The following is a 15509-nucleotide window of genomic DNA, read 5'->3' as shown; positions in this document are numbered from 1 at the left end:
CAAACTGCCTAGACTTGTAAGACACTTCATGGATTGAGGTCTTTGGGGGTAATTAGCAAATTGTGCATGGAATTGGCAAGCTATTAATAAGAGGAAGTTTTCTCTTCTACTTGCTACATGGCTGGGTTGGGGCCCTTTGCAACCATAGACAAATCCTCTAAGACAGTTCTGTCCATCTCCTCTTAGCCTCCAGGGGATAAGCACAAGGGTTATGCATTGAGATGGGGCCCCCTGGCATCAGAGCTGTACTCCTAGGCCCAGGAACCTCTCTGAAGGGTCTTCAGAAGGTATGACCTCCCCCTGTACAATGTTTCCTAAGACTGGGGGAAAAGGCTCATCTCACCTTAAATTTGCATTCAGTAAGCTGCATGGCTCCTTTTACTGGCTCAAGCCCCTCCCCCCACCACCCAACTGCGTGTTCACAGACATAGCACAAGCAAGCCGTCTAAAATAGGCTTCAGTGGTTTTTACAGAATTGGCCTGGATATGAACTTCCCAAATGCAGTATGCAAACTGAAATCAGGGCTGATGGTCTATTACTGGTGATTGTTTATATCTATCTGCCAGTGGCTTCGTAAGCTGCATATCTGAGGCTTCAAAACTTCATATTTTATTCAGCTCTCCCTTTGGGTTCCATCAGTGAGAGAGAGTCTAATATATTCTGCTTCTTGGGAATCACAAGGTACAGAAGGTATTCCTTCACTCCCCTTTGTGGGGAAGAAGGACACCTGTTAAGGATTCTCCTAGAACTTGGGGATGGACCCCCTGGGGTCTGAGAACACACACTCTGACACCATTCTATGTAAACCCAGACATGCTTCTGCTCATTTTAATTAGACAGATAAAATTAGCAAGGAGATTAAGAGAAAAGGAGAAATTAAAAATATTTAAATGTTAGGTGGGATTTACAAAAGCGAATTGAACAATGAGGTACAAGAAGGAATGCAGAGAAACACAGACACATTTGAAACATTCCTCGGATGCCACACGGCTTACGCCAGTCCACAGATCAGGTAAGAAGAATTCTCCCTTGCCATCTCTTGAATTGCAGATTTCAGGGATGTGGAAGAACATTCTCCAGAAACACTTTCCTTCTCCTTCTCTTCAGATGTTACCAAGAACAACTAATCAGTCAGTATCATTCTAGAATGGCCCACACTGCCTCCAATTCAAACCACTCACCTGTATCTTGTCTGAATTTGCAAGCTCCTGAGAGTTTTTTTTTCCCCTTTCATTTTATTTTTCTCCCTGCCCTCTCTCCCCATTGAGCCCATGGGCCAACTGGGCCAGTCAGAACACCAAACCAACAACACTTTCCAGCCCCTTGGGATTTTCGGGGGGCAAAGACTTCCTGGTTCTTCTTTCTTGTTTGCATCTGTTACGAACAAGCACAGTCATTTTAGAAGACAGACATACACGTGTGTGCTCCTGCACACAGAAACAGGTTTTTCTTTTTTTTTTTTTTCCCCAATTTGTGGTTTCTTTTTCCTTTTTGCAGAAAATGCAAACAAAAGAGAAACAAGGTTTTCAATTGAAGGTACATCTCTTCTTCAATATGAAGACATTAATTGAATTGGTTGGATCCCCCATGCAGTGGTCAGCAAGGTCCTTTGGCAACTGACAGAACGACATCTGGAGACTCAGGAGCTGGGGTTTGCTTGAAGGAACTTCCCTACACGAGTCATGAGCAAAGGGAAATGGATGTGGGAGAAGGGAGAGGGCTCGTGGGGAGGAGTACAAAAGGAGAAAAGAAAAGAATGTCATTGGTGAGGAAGAAAATGGAAAACTGCCTGTTTCTTCCCTCTACCTCCTTCCCTTTCTTCCTGTGGATGGGTGACTCCAGACCCCCGAGGGGGGAGCGAGTTTACTCTTGGTTTCCCTGATGCATATTGTTTTGTCTTCACTTTCGTTGAACGTCACCTTTTCGTGCTTTTATGATCACAGATTGGGTTTCCCACAGCATCTGAAACATGCTCTGTCACTGAGAAGTGAAGGTTGCCCATTAAGAACAGGTCTAATTTCTTCTTCACTGATGTAATGCATTTCTCAGTCAAGAAGCCCATCTTTCCAGAACATTCCACAGTGGTAAACCTCTGGTGTCCTCTTGAGCCTGGTCCTTTCCTTCCTCTCCTCCCCCCAGAAAATGAGAGTTCTCATGCCATTGCCGTTGGTGACTGACTCATCTGGACCCTCATAGAATGAATGCTGTTCAGGATTTTCTTCTGATGACCTGCCAAGGTGACCCCTATTCTCAGGAGGTCTCTGGGAGGGAGAAAGCCACACACAAAAAAGGCACTTTAGTGTTAGGGCAACATTTCACAGATCAAAGCTCGTCACAGAAGGCAAGTTCTTGAAATAGTTGGACAGACTAAATAAAAGTGTTTAAAATCCAACACTCAAGTTTACCCAAGTCTTTGGCAAGCGCCTACCTAGATATTTTCTTGCTTAATCTCACTTGCTTTATGCAGTGGCCCTCATCCCCAATGGCCTCTCCCACTTGGACAATCCTCGAAGTGTTGTGCCCTGTTCTTCACCTCTGGGTTCTGAAGCAGCCCCTTCCTTGTGTCCCTGACCCTACGTGGACTGGAACTTTCCTCTGTTGTTTTTTTGAATACACCAAGCATACACTATATGGGGCTTTAGTTATGCTGTGGAGCTTTCTGCCTAAATTAGTGATCACCCACTGAGATCGGAAAGATGTGGGGTTTGCTGGGTTTTCTGATGTTTTTCCCCTGAGTTTCCATTTTCTGCCTCTGTTTGAATTTTAATGTCATGAATTTTTAAGAAGGGTGATCTCAAAATAACTTTCAAATATCTGCCCAAGCAGGAATCCAAGTAATGTGTTTAGAATAGGGGTTTGGATTGGCTTCATCTTTAAGCTGTGAGTCTTAATAGGATCAAGTTCATGGCTTATATTTAATTTTGGGGAGATGCATGCACCTTTCCCTAGTAAATAAATATTTAGTTAGTAAATAAAATAATAATAATATAGCATTGTTCGAGCACTTCTCATGTGCTGTATACTATCTCATTTATACCTAATGAAGCATTTCATGAATATTGACAAACCACTCAAAGTCCATAATAGTTTAAGCAGTAATTGTTTCTCATGTGCATCCTGTAGGCAGGCAATAGGCCAAATGCTTTGCTTGCACTAGTCCATTAACCTCTCACCACAAACCAATGAGATGGGTACTATTACTGTTTGCTCATTTGTGAACAAGGCAAGTAGGGCTCAGAGAAGTTAAGTAACAAGCTCAAGATCACACAACAGACAATTGGCAGTCGCGCTGGGTTAGAACTCAGGACTACCTGGTTCTTAGCCACGCTTGTAGAGCTGCTCTTAACTCTTCTTAGCTCCTACCTCTAGGTGCCTATGCTTCCCTCAACCCCTCCTTTCAGCTGGTGGTCAAGCACCTCCGGGCAGCAGCTGGCTCAGCTTGTCGAACTGTCCATGTCTTCTCAGCAAACACTTCTGAGAGGCATGCTTGAATTTGGAATTCACAAATTGTCCTGCAATCTATTTTATTTAGTTGCTCATGTACTTTTTCCATGTTTATCTCTCAAGAAACCAACTACATTGCTCCAATAGTGTGCCGACATTTTTTACTTTGAACTAAATCCCTTAATTTTTCCTTTTCTGGACCAAAGGAAAGTACTACATTTGATTCCTTTAGTTGAGGAGGATTAGGGGGTGATGGCCTCACACTCAGCCATATCACAGTGAGGAAGCATGAGCAGCCCACCAGCGTGGGCACCAACTTCTGCCCCTGATTCCAGGCTCTCCAATCCTCTAGGACATCCACTTTATCTCTGCAAGATGGGGAACCTGGTTTGCCAATGGTAAGTTCTTCTTCTCTTTTTGTGTGTTATTTGTTTGTTTGTTTGTTTTTGGTGGTGCCTGACAATAGTTTATGGTGACAGGGAGTGCCTTGTTTAGGCATCAACAGAAAAATGAACCTACATTTAAAAAATGAATTCTGCTGTTTTGTGGATCGTGGGCTAGATGCATGCTCAAGCCATCTTGTTGGAGAAAGTGGAGGTTCCATCATTTCTGGCAAGAATCGACCTCAGAGAGGTAGAGCAGGACTCCGGGAAGACTGACTGCAAAGCTGTTCCCCAGGACAGAAGCTGCTCCTCTGGGGTTCAGCTCCTGGGGCTGGATGGGACCACCCCTCTCCCCTGGGACCCAGTAGCTGGCCCACCACAGGAGGAAATGTCAGCACTTAGCATGGTGTCTGGGATATAACAGGGGACCCGTAAGTGTTTGCCAATTGCCTGGAGGATTTACCGATCCTCTAACCTGGGAAATGTGTGTCACAGGCCACCAAGCCTCATATTGTCCATACACATTATGGACCAGGTGGCCAGTGAGGCCCCCTCTAGCCGGGTGCGTGTATTCAAAATTTAAACCTTGCCAACTTCAGTCCAGTGCTTCCCAACCTTGGCTGCACAAGAGTCACGTGGGGAGTTTTAAACATCCCGATGCCCAGAGCTCAGCTTATACCAATTAAACCAGAAAATCTAGCAGTGGAAGTCAGGCATCCATATATATATATTTTTTTAAAGATTCCCAGGTCATTTCAGGGTGCCACAAAATTTGGGCATGATGTGCCGCCAGGGCAAACTGATAGGAGGAGAAGGAAGTGGCCTTTAGGAGAGAAGGCTGTAGCTCCTGCTTTGCCACTCGTGAGCACTGAAGCTTCGGGTGCTAACTCACCTCCTTTCTGAATCTGCTGAGTGCAAGGGGGGAGCTAAGTAATTATTTCCCAAACTACCATACCACGAAACCCTGCCCATCCAAAAGATGGTTCAACAGTATTTAATAATTTTAAATAGGTTTCTTTTTTTCAGGATTTCTCATGGCCTTTACAATGCTAATATGTGTAGCGAATCTCCAAAAGAGTGATAAAGTGTTCAGTATTTCCCAAATTTATTTGACCGGGGGACCTTTTTTCCAAGGAGAACCTATTAACATTTCCCAGAACAGGTGCTGCTCAGAACATTCTTGGGGAAGTGATGGACTAATGGATGTTAAAGACCCTTTCTGGTTCTCATCGTATTTGAATAATTTTAGTTTCCGTATTCCTCCACCCTCCTGTGGGAGCTGCAGACTGGTAAATAATTGGTGGGGGATGGAAACATCTGCTCATTCACGAGCGCTATCTAAGTACGGATCTAAGCTCCCCACACGTCTGGAATTGTTGCTGAATCAGTGCAGTACCCCTTCCTGCAATGTTGCTGAAGGTGCTGGCTGGCTGTGTCCTCTCCATCTGGATGTTCTTTTTGTTGGAGGAGAGACCCTTGATGATGAGACAAATGACCTATGGCTGTGACTTAGAAGAACTCCCCTTTGGGACCAGGATCGATCTCAGCCTCGCCACTCAAGCCCTCCATCTTTCCAGGGCCTTTCCCCACCAGGCCTGGTTCTAAACAGAAGTGGAGCTCTGGGGGTGAGGCCAGAGAGCAGAACTGGTCCCCTGAGCCACAGCACGGAAGGAGACTTGGTCCTCGCCCACAGGTGGCACAGAGGTGAACGCCCGTCACTTACTCTGATGTCATCTGGGTGACCAGCTGGAGGGAGGTGAAGCCAGCGGTGAGGAAGCTGTCCCTATACTGGACCATTTTGATGGCACTGAGCCAGTCATCCACGGTGGTGAAGGCCGTGAAGTCTGGAATGGAGCGGTCTAGCAGGGGCTGGGAAGGCCTGTGACAGAGAGACAGAAAGAGACAGACAGACAAGGGGGAAGTGAGCCCACAACTTCAAAGGTGTGTGGACAGAGCCACACTCTGGGCAGACAGCAGACTTCATGCAGGTTGAGAGTACCTTGCTGACAGGATGCGGATTACTGGGGAGACCTGCACTGACCCTTCTTTCCTTCAGAATTCTGGTGGTGAGGTGGCCCCTCCCCTGCCTGTGGGCCCTGCTACACTTCAGCTGGGCCAGACAGATAGACTGAGGCAGCATGCAGTCTGGAGGAAGAGAAGGCCTGTTCCTCCTTTGCAAACTGGGATTGAGTAGCTTCACCATCCAAGAATATGGTTCTTTTAAAAATATATGAAGTTTACTATAACCTTCCCAAATCTATAGGTAACATTTAGGTATAGGTAACATTTTTTTTTTCCTGGTTCTGTCCTCAGCTAATTGAAATCAATGGAACAGAACAGCCCTCTACTGACCTTCTCTGGCACATTCTCAAAGCAAACACCCCACAAATCAACCCACAAAGCAGGGTTCCACCTTGACATATCCGTCAACCCCCAAGACCCATGCCCAGTCCTTCACCAAGAATTAAAGATGTGACCTCCAAAATCTCTTGAACACATCCATCTCTTTCTGCACCATTACTCCGACTTAGGACCCTATCTTCTCCATCATTATTGCTGCAATATTCTCCTGCCCATCTTCTTCACACACGTTCCTTCTTCTCGACATAAGGTCTACACTGTAGGTGGGCGTTCTTTGAAAAATGCAGATGCATCATGTGCATAACCCTCACCCTGATCCCGAGCCATGTCAAACCTTTCAATGGGTGCTCGCTGCTCTGAAAATCCAGCCCAGAAGCCTTCACAGGGCCTACAGACTCTGAGTGTCTGGCCCTTGCCCACCTCGCCAGCCTTAGCCCTGACCCAGTCCCCTCGTAGACTGGACTCTGAACACACTGACCCTGTCCTTCCCATCCTTGAGGCTCTGCATATGCTGTTCCTTGGCTGGGAACACCTGTTCCTCTCCTCAAATCTTTCTTTCATTTGGTTCATGCATTCCCTCCCTTCAGCACTCAACTGGAAGAACGCTCATCAGGGATGTGTCCCTGATACCAGGTAAGGTATGTGTCTATGCTATCCAACACCATGCACCTCCCTGTCATAGTGGCTATCAAGGTCTCAAGTCTGCATTCCTTTGGGTGATCCTCTGGGTTTGGCACTCCTAAATGATTCTAAGCTCCAATAGGGCAGGAATCAGGTCTATCTTGTTCATTCGATACTGCTGGCAATGGGCACAGAGCTTAGCATGTAAGTGCCCAGTAAACTATGGTTGAAAAGATCAACTAATCAGCCAGCTAACACTGCAGTGTTAGAGAGTAACGTAGAGCTGACTGTTGCTGACAGGAGCCCAAAGTCATTCTGTGCATTCTCTCCTAACAATCCAAAGGCTTTGTCTATGGCCCACAGCAATCAGAGCTTTTACTTGCCAATAAGTTGGCCAAGGTTCCAAGTCTGCAGCTCTACCTGGTGTGGTTAACAGAAAGGGTGCCTTCTGGAAATAGGATCTCCCAGAAGTGGGGCCTCGTTACCACTCCTCAATTATTACAGAGCCAGCAGAAGGTGGAAACCCAGATGGGTATCTTGATATCTGCCCATAGCCCATGCTGGGAGTGGGAAATACTTTAGAGAGGTGAGGAAAAAAAAAAAAAAGGAAAGATGTCTTGGAGTTTCTTCCATTGGTAGATAAACTTAGGCACTTCACCCTTACTGTTAACATATCTAAAGGCTAGCAGCCTTGCTATTGGGACTGCCCCCAGCAGTGCGACCACCCACACCCAGGAGCCACGCCATTCTGTGAAACTCACACGGCGGTGATGGTTGCCACAGTCTTGAGACTTGCCGGGTTCCGGATCATCTTGTCCAGGGTGTTGACAATCTCTGCGAAGCGGGGCCGGCTGTTGCGGTCCTTCTGCCAACAGTCCAGCATGAGCTGGTGCAGAGCAGCTGGACAGTCCATGGGTGGAGGCAGCCGGTAGTCCTGCTCAATGGCATTGATGACCTGCAGTGACGCACATGGGGACAGGTATGATGGGGTGAAGAGACACCAGCAGCATAAATTCATAAATTAGCCCTTAAGGATGGAGCTTCCCTGAATCAGGGGCTCTCCTTCCATGCTCAGGTACCTCTCACCATAATGGGCTGTATATGTACTTGGCCTTTTGCCCTAGTCTGTGGGCTCCTGGAAAGTAGGGACCATGTCTCACTGTTCCTTCGTGTCCTCAGCATGTGCAGCAAGGCCTGACATACTGAATCTCTGTCAATGCTTCCTGAAGGATGAGCTGGTGAATGGCTTGAACTTCTCTCTGTATCGGGACATCAGGCACCATTCTGCCTTGTTGGCAGCTGGTGGCACGGGGCAGTGATGGAGCAATGGCACTTGGGAAACCTACTGAGTCTGTTAGTTCTAAAGGATACCCTGCGAAGCCTGCAGTGGCCTGATCCTCACACTGCTAAGGGAGGGAAGGGATCAGCATTTGATAGAGAGCCTACTTTGTGTCAGGGCCCTTCTCGAAGCTTCCCGTGCTCTGTTTGCCTTCTTCTCCACGATGCAGCACCATGCATTGGGTTGAAGATAATTTGGCTACGTAAACTGGTTAAGTACAGTGACAGCGGTCAAAATAACACGGCGAGTGAGCTAAAATGAACCTTCCCGATCAGGTTTAGGTAATTTGCGCAGTCTCTGGGGGACAATTTTGTTCAGATTTCCAGATCTTTAAGTACTTCTTCCTACTTTTCATATGTTGTAAGAGTTTTTTATTTTTTTAACACCTTACTTCTTAATTTCCAATTCATTTAAATCAATTATGCCTCTTCTATTTTTTTTTTCCATCATCGTGAAGATAATTGTAAACGACCCAGTGCTAAACATGTGAATTTATTATGGTTCCCTCCTACCACAATGGAAGGCCTGGAATACAATGAGCGCCTTGGAGTGATGTTGCAAAAATGTACCTATTGAAATGGAAATGTACTCACATTGTAATATTAGGTAAAAGAGCAGGCGGCATAACTGCAGGTTTAGTATAATCTTGCTTTTGGAAAAAAAAAAACAAAAATCAAAACAAAACAAGAAACAGTAATTACACCCATGCATACAAAAGACCTTGGAAAGATACATACCATGGTGTTAATGACGGTTGCCTCTGGGCAGGTAGACCCAGGAGTGCTCTTTATGTTTCTCTTTTTGCTTGTGTTTTTATTTTCTATAATAATTATACATTGATTTTATTTTAAAATAAACAGCTCAAGCACCTTAAACAACAAAGGAAATAATTTGGAGTTCAGGGATTTTCAGGTGTTTTTGCCTCTACTTTAAAAAAATGTCACATTCATTTCATTCTTCTTCTTTTTTTTTTAACCTTGTAGATCTGTCAGAAATTAAGCATTTTCAATCAGTTTATATTTTTACAAATTCTATGCCCAGTATATAGGACATAAAGTGGGGCATGAAATAATACGACCTGAAGTCATTAGAGATAATCAAGGTGTATTATTCCTTCTCTTCTAGGTGGTGGGAAAACCAACAAGCATACAAACCATACCGATATTAGCACTATCCACAAACTGGGGACTGGAAACATTCACTTTATGTTATGCCGCTGACAGATTTTTAGCCAAACTCCTGCCAATCAAATCACCTTCTCTCCTTTTAGGAGGGCATTACAGCCCCACTTCTCCAGGAGGAAACAGAGGCACACAGTGCAAATAACCTGCCTGGGGAACCACAGTTAGGAAACGGTAGGACTGAGAAGACATTGCAGGAGGGTCTGATTTTAAGTCTGGAGTATCCTGAAGCCCTCGTTCCCTAGGCCTCTGTTGGGCTGCCACTGTAATCAGCCTGGAGAACAGTCCAGGAGTTGATGTCTTCATGGCAGCAAGCAGGGGTATGGAGCTCAACCAAATCATCCATGAGGAAGGGTGGCTGGGGAGCCTTTCCATCAGCCTGGCTCATAAATTGGCACCTTTTTCCAGTTCCTTCTAGGCAGCCAGACTGAGGGGCCCTGTCACAAAGTCCCTAGTCACTGTGGAGACAAGTGGGATTATCCATTGAATGGCTCTTCTTGGGTTCCCTAAGGACAAGCTATGTAGGGCTAGCGGGAGGGTCTAGTGTCTATTCCCAAACCCTCATCAGGCTAGGGGCCCCCAAAGTCTTCCAGTGTAGGGCAGCTCACGTTCCTCTAAACTGCTGGCATCTCTGCTCAAATTATTTGATGCTAGAGCCCCAAATAGTATGTATTCCCACTGGCAAGCTTCTCTCCCATCTGCCCGTAACCGGAGGGAGCACCAGAGTCAGGGCCCTTCAGCAGGAGGCCCAGCTCTATGGTATGACCCACTGACCCAAGCCATTCACCCCGAGCCTGGGGGACCCGTGCACACAGTGGATCATCTCTTTGTAATCTCTGGATCAAATGCAACCGAGCTATGCTTCCCATGTCTCCTCTGCACGCCCCCTCATTGGACATGTTGAAGACTGTCCTGCCATTTGCTTTTGTGTTTCCTCTGTTCGCTTGGTAGACCGTCTTTCTTTTCAAGAGGACATCAGAACCACTGATCCCTCCTCCCCACAGGTCAGCCAGGAGGCAGACCCACACACAGTGCTGGGGACGGTATAGCATCATAGCTAAGGACAAAGACATTGGTGGCCTGGGTTCGAATCCAAGTTTCACTTCTTATTTGCTTGAGAACCTTGGGAGAGTCACTTGACTTCTGGAAATTTCACAGATGAGGTTAGTAAAAAGATTAGATGACATGACGAGGCGATGTCCAGCACCATACACGTGAACAGCAGAAGGCATCATTTCATCAGATGGGGGCTGTCATTCCTACCACGTGTAACACAGTAGCTGTCTTGGCAAAGGGGGTTACTGTTGCACTTCTGGTCACTTGAAGGCCTAGAAGGTAGTGTTTGAGAAGCACCAAGCACATGGTGGGGGAGCTAATGAATACCAGATCCTTATTTATCACCTTCCAAGATAGAGGATAGTCACACTTGTGTTTACAAAATGGAACTTCATGCCATTTGCTATTTCTGTTAGATCATTTGTTGTTACTACTTGAATTGATATTCTGGAAGCCATGGATGTCTCTTGTACATTGCAAAAAAAAAAAAGCCTTTACTCTTCACCCCAAAGAAAAAATTATTTTGGTCATTAATTGATTTATCTGCTGCTTAAGTCTTTCATTGAAATGCTGTGACTTTGGAGAATTTGACTCTTTTTAAGGATCTGGGTATTTTCCAAATTTTCTGAGTATATAACTTAAAATCAAATTAAAACATCATCATTTGAAAAAAAGAACTGTGGTCCTCTAGTGGGGTTTGGGGACCATTCTTGGTCACGCCTGCCTTGCTAACAGATGTGGAAAACAGGGAGGAGACAGGGAGAAGCCCCTTCCATCTGGCCAGCCAAGGGCTGTAAACACCTGCTACCATGTTTGAACTGTGTGAAAAGATACAGACCAAGCTTGGGGGCATAGAGTGGTCATCTGAGCAGACTCTTGGAATTCATCAGAGTGAGTCCTGGGTCCCTTTCCTTGGTCTGTAGCAGGTTGGGATAAATGGCTGTTGAAAACACTGGAGATTAGAACGAGATCAGATGGCATCTCCAGAGAGAAGGGAGAGCGAGGGTGTGGGAGTAAGAGAACCACATGAGGCAACTGTCACTCGGGCAGAATAGGTGGCTGGCTCCCTTGGAATGGTCTGCAGCAACCTTTGGGCCTGAAGGCCAGCACAAGCCAGCACCCTGGGCCCTAGGAGGCTGGGGCAGGGAGGGGGGAGGGGCCGCCTTTGTTCCCCTGGACCTGGACAAGGCAGGGGCTGGGAGGGGACAGGGGCTGTTGGTGTGACCCCAGTGCCTCAGAGAAAGTGACTGGAGCTTCTTGGGAGAGGAGCGGGGCCCCTCCTCGGGTCCTCCCATCCTCTGTGGGCTACCAGTAGCGCCCAGACAGGTCTTTCTCATTAGCGAGTCCGGCGGCACCTGCTCCACCTTCCGCAGGGGAGACCGAAGTGGAGAAGCTCAGTGTCGTGGAGGAACCAGGGCAGAGGGGGTTAAGTCGAGCTCTGATGTTTCAGTAAAACCGCAGCTCCTCTCCACAGACACTGCCACTCTCATTATCTCTGTCAATCAGATCCAAGCAGCAGAACTTCCAAGTTCTCTCTCTGGCTGACAAACTCTCTGTACATGTTCAAAGACCTTCCTGGGCTCTGGAAGCCCAATTACCAGCACTCCGACTTGCCTCTGCAATTCCCTTTCTTAAAGCCTTTCAATTGTCATCTGTAGAATCCTCTACTGCCACCACCTCCTGGTTTCTGACGAGTGGGGCTGCAGCCCGGGGCAGCCGCGGCCCCTCCTGGTTGTCTCTCAGGCCAGGCCTTTTCCGAGGGAGCGAAAGGCACCTCCTTCCATCCAGAGAAGAACTGCCCTCAGGGCCATGTTGAGGGGACTTGTCTGGGAGAAATACCACAAAACTGGAATAAACTGCTACTTTGCATATATTCCTCTTCCCTTTGAGACGCAGCTCTAGAGAGTCAAATATCTGGAAAGCCCTCCTTTCCTCCTCCTTCTAAGTGTTCCCACCACCCAGTGTACGTGCCCCCGGACTGTGGACACCCAGGGACAGAAGCGGCAAGCACCATGCCCAGCAGTGATGAGTGTTTGCTGAATGACTGATCTGGGAATTCTGGAAGTCTGCTATCGGAAATTCCATTTGTTTTCAGCCTAGGTGAATTCATCTGCTGAGAATATCTTGAATGTCAAATCTCGCCTGGCAGAAGGTTTCAGAATCCATTCTTTGTGTGCTGAATTGTTCTTAATAGGATTAAAGTCTCAGGGAAGGGCCTCCATGTTTCTGGATCCCATCTATTACTCTAACAGTCTGTATGGGACCGGGAGGCCACTGATTTCGTGAACGCAGCCTCGACATCAATTCTGACACTTTCTGTTTTGACATGTTCCAGGGGCAGAGGTGAGGCATGGATAATCAGAGATGAGAGGGGACCCAGAGGCCTCACATGGTCCTGAGACCTAGTTAACCTGCAACCCTTTTACCAGCGATGCCGCAGCACCCCTGGAGGCTGGGAGGAGCCCGTCCAGTCCCCACACTCCCCCTGGGAAAGCTTTCCCGAGCTCCTACACAGCCACCTCTCTTGATCCTCTCAGCACCTGCTGTGGCTCTATACCTCAGGTGGGACAGAGGGCTTGCCAAGGCCAGATTTCTCAAGTCAGCCATACCTCAGAGCCACGGAAGCAGGGAGGTGTGGATAGTCACGCTGGTTGGAGAAGTGTGCTGGGGATGGCCCTGCCCCTCCAGCTGCTAGGTTGGGAAATGCAATAACCGCCCCCAAGGGGATGGGCGGAGTAAGCGGAATGGAGGAATGCAGGTTTAGCAATCTGCTCCGCTCCCGAGGAAGGGCAGGTATTGAAAATACAGAAGCGGAATGGTCTGGAGGAACAGCCCAGGACCAAACGCAGTGTGGAAATCCAGATATGACTTTAAATTGGGGCTTTAGCAAAGCAAATCATCCTCAGAAGTCTTCCTCACCTTGCAGTGGTTATGAAGCAAAGGATCCCATCTGGAACACCTCTGCTTAAAGCATTCCAGATGACTCTTTCCCTTCCTTGCCCACCTCTGTCCTTGGAGGGAAACCTGGAGCAGTGCTGATCCCCTCTGCTCAGATAACTCTGCTCCTGTGGGCCATCTGAATGTGACCAGCTTTGGGAAGCCCCATCAGCTCCTCCTTCACTGAGAGGTGACAGAGCAACCCCCCCACCCCCACCAAAGAGTAGATTTTCAGCAAAGAAGGGTCCTTTAGGATTCCTGTCTTTAAAGCAGAGAGGTGTGAATGACGGAGAAACTGCAACCTGCTCAAGGCATCACATCTGTTAGAGCAGACAGCTCCGCTTCCCCTCTGTCACCCATGGCAGGACAGCACACAGCCTGGGCACTTTGAAGAAGGGCCAGAACTCCTGCCATTGGGCCTGTCCTAGATCATGGTCCACAGTCATTCAGAACCAGCTCCTGGGGCTTCTGGGTTGGCCCAGGCACCTTTACGGGTGCCTGTGGGGCTATTGGCGTTACCACATCTCCATGCCGGACTCTTGGATTAGCCCAAACACTGGTGTCAAGGGGTTCCTTGTACCCCTGCCCGGACACCTCAGGTTCAGATTGTAAGGCTCTGAGCTGACACCAGATAGGAGGGCTGGCTTGCCACTGCCAATGAGAACCCTTGGCTGGGGATTCATGGCAATCGGTTACCGCCGATACTCACATCTTGGTTGGACATATCCCAGTAGGGTCTCTCTCCAAATGACATGACTTCCCACATGACAATGCCATAGCTCCAGACATCGCTGGCAGACGTGAACTTGCGGTAGGCGATGGCCTCTGGAGCTGTCCATCTCACGGGGATCTTCCCTCCCTGGAAGACAGAGAAGTTGGTCAGCCCAACTGTCAGGTTTCTAGTTGAAGGCAGGAGAAAATGAACTCAGTCTGTATGTTCTTTCCACTCCCCTCGGGCCTCCTACACCTTGTGAATTACGGTAGCCAGAAGAGCCCACCCCATATGGCTAGCTTTCATTCTGCACCCACGTACAGGGGTTGGGTAGTGGTGGGGGATTTGTGTGGCCCGTGCTAGTCTGACACAGTATCTGGGCACACCTGTGAGGTGGTTGCTGTGCTGGGGTTTTGTTGGTCCCCAATTCCCTGCATGCTGATCCTAATGTTGAGTCAGGGGGAAGCAAAACAAACACAAAAAGGAAGAACATGGCAAGCAGTCCTTCCTGGGGGCCTTCTACTACAAGGTCACACCCTGCTGCCCCCTTCCCCATTTTATTTGTGTTCCACCTGTTGGGGTTTGTGGGGGGGTTCCTCACCCTGCAGCTTGAGGACAGCCCTGGGCTGCACTGGGTTGAGCGGCCCAGTGCCAGGTCTCTGTAGGCGCTGGCCACCTTCCCTCCCTTTCGGTGGAGGTTGATATTTGGAGGCTGGAGATAGACTTTTCACTCCTATGTCTGCTTCTCCTTCTTGCCCTCCGAACCCACACTGGATGTTTCCAGCTTGGCTCTCTGCTTGGCCCTTAGCTTGTCTGCCAGACCTTGGCCTGTTTTGAGTACCTAAAGGATGGCTATCCTCCATTTTTTCCGTCAATGTTAGGCAGTGAGCTCTACTTCGTGCCAGGTCCTTTTTGAGGAGCTGGTGTTCCAGACATGAGCCAGGCATGGTCCCTGCCCTCAGGCTACACAGGGAGTGGGGAAGGAAGACAAGAAAACAGACACAGAAAATGTGTCGTTCGCAAGACAGAAAGTGAGGAGGGTGAGGCCGAGGCAGAGACAGGGTGTCTGAGGGCCAGAGTAGACGCCCTAACGTAATAGACAGTGGGTGGCAAAGGTGGCCACGAAGCCACAGGACCAGTGTCCTGAGGGTTTAAGAGCAAGCACCTGGAGCCTTTGCATGGGTCTGGAAACCAGTACAGCCCCATTCAACCTATGTGACCTTGGGCAAGTTACCTAACCTCTGTGTGCAACTCCTTCTCATCAGCAAAATGGGGGGAACAATCTCACCTATGTCATCTGATTGCTGGGGGGATTATGTGAGTTCCTATCCACACAGTGCTTGGGACAGGGCCTGGCATGCCCCATGCATGAGAACTGTTACTCCACTCTATCTTCAGTCCCAGGGGACAAGCAGCAGAAGTTCACCAAAGACGGGGGAGGAGGGAAGCCCACGCAGGTAGGAGTGTATGCAGG

General features: G+C 48.1%; 1 protein-coding gene across 2 annotated transcripts in view; it reads right to left on the bottom strand.

Moving 5' to 3' along the window:
• Positions 1-796: 796 nt before the first annotated feature.
• The window catches only part of EPHB1 (EPH receptor B1), a 419068-nt gene continuing 404355 nt past the window's right edge, over positions 797-15509 (bottom strand). For both annotated transcript variants that reach the window (XM_059162673.1, XM_059162675.1), the window contains exons 13-16: positions 14033-14182; positions 7572-7765; positions 5552-5707; positions 797-2262 (exon numbers count right to left, since the gene is read on the bottom strand). In XM_059162673.1, the coding sequence (XP_059018656.1) occupies positions 2154-2262; positions 5552-5707; positions 7572-7765; positions 14033-14182 (609 nt within the window). In that variant the 3' untranslated portion in view covers positions 797-2153. The remainder of the gene's footprint in view (positions 2263-5551; positions 5708-7571; positions 7766-14032; positions 14183-15509) is intronic.

This window comes from Mustela lutreola, chromosome 2 (genome assembly GCF_030435805.1).
Source record: "Mustela lutreola isolate mMusLut2 chromosome 2, mMusLut2.pri, whole genome shotgun sequence".
Classification (NCBI taxonomy): Eukaryota; Metazoa; Chordata; class Mammalia; order Carnivora; family Mustelidae; genus Mustela; species Mustela lutreola.
The sequence above is the reverse complement of the archived record's forward strand: the minus strand, read 5'-3'. Positions and strand labels throughout refer to the sequence as shown.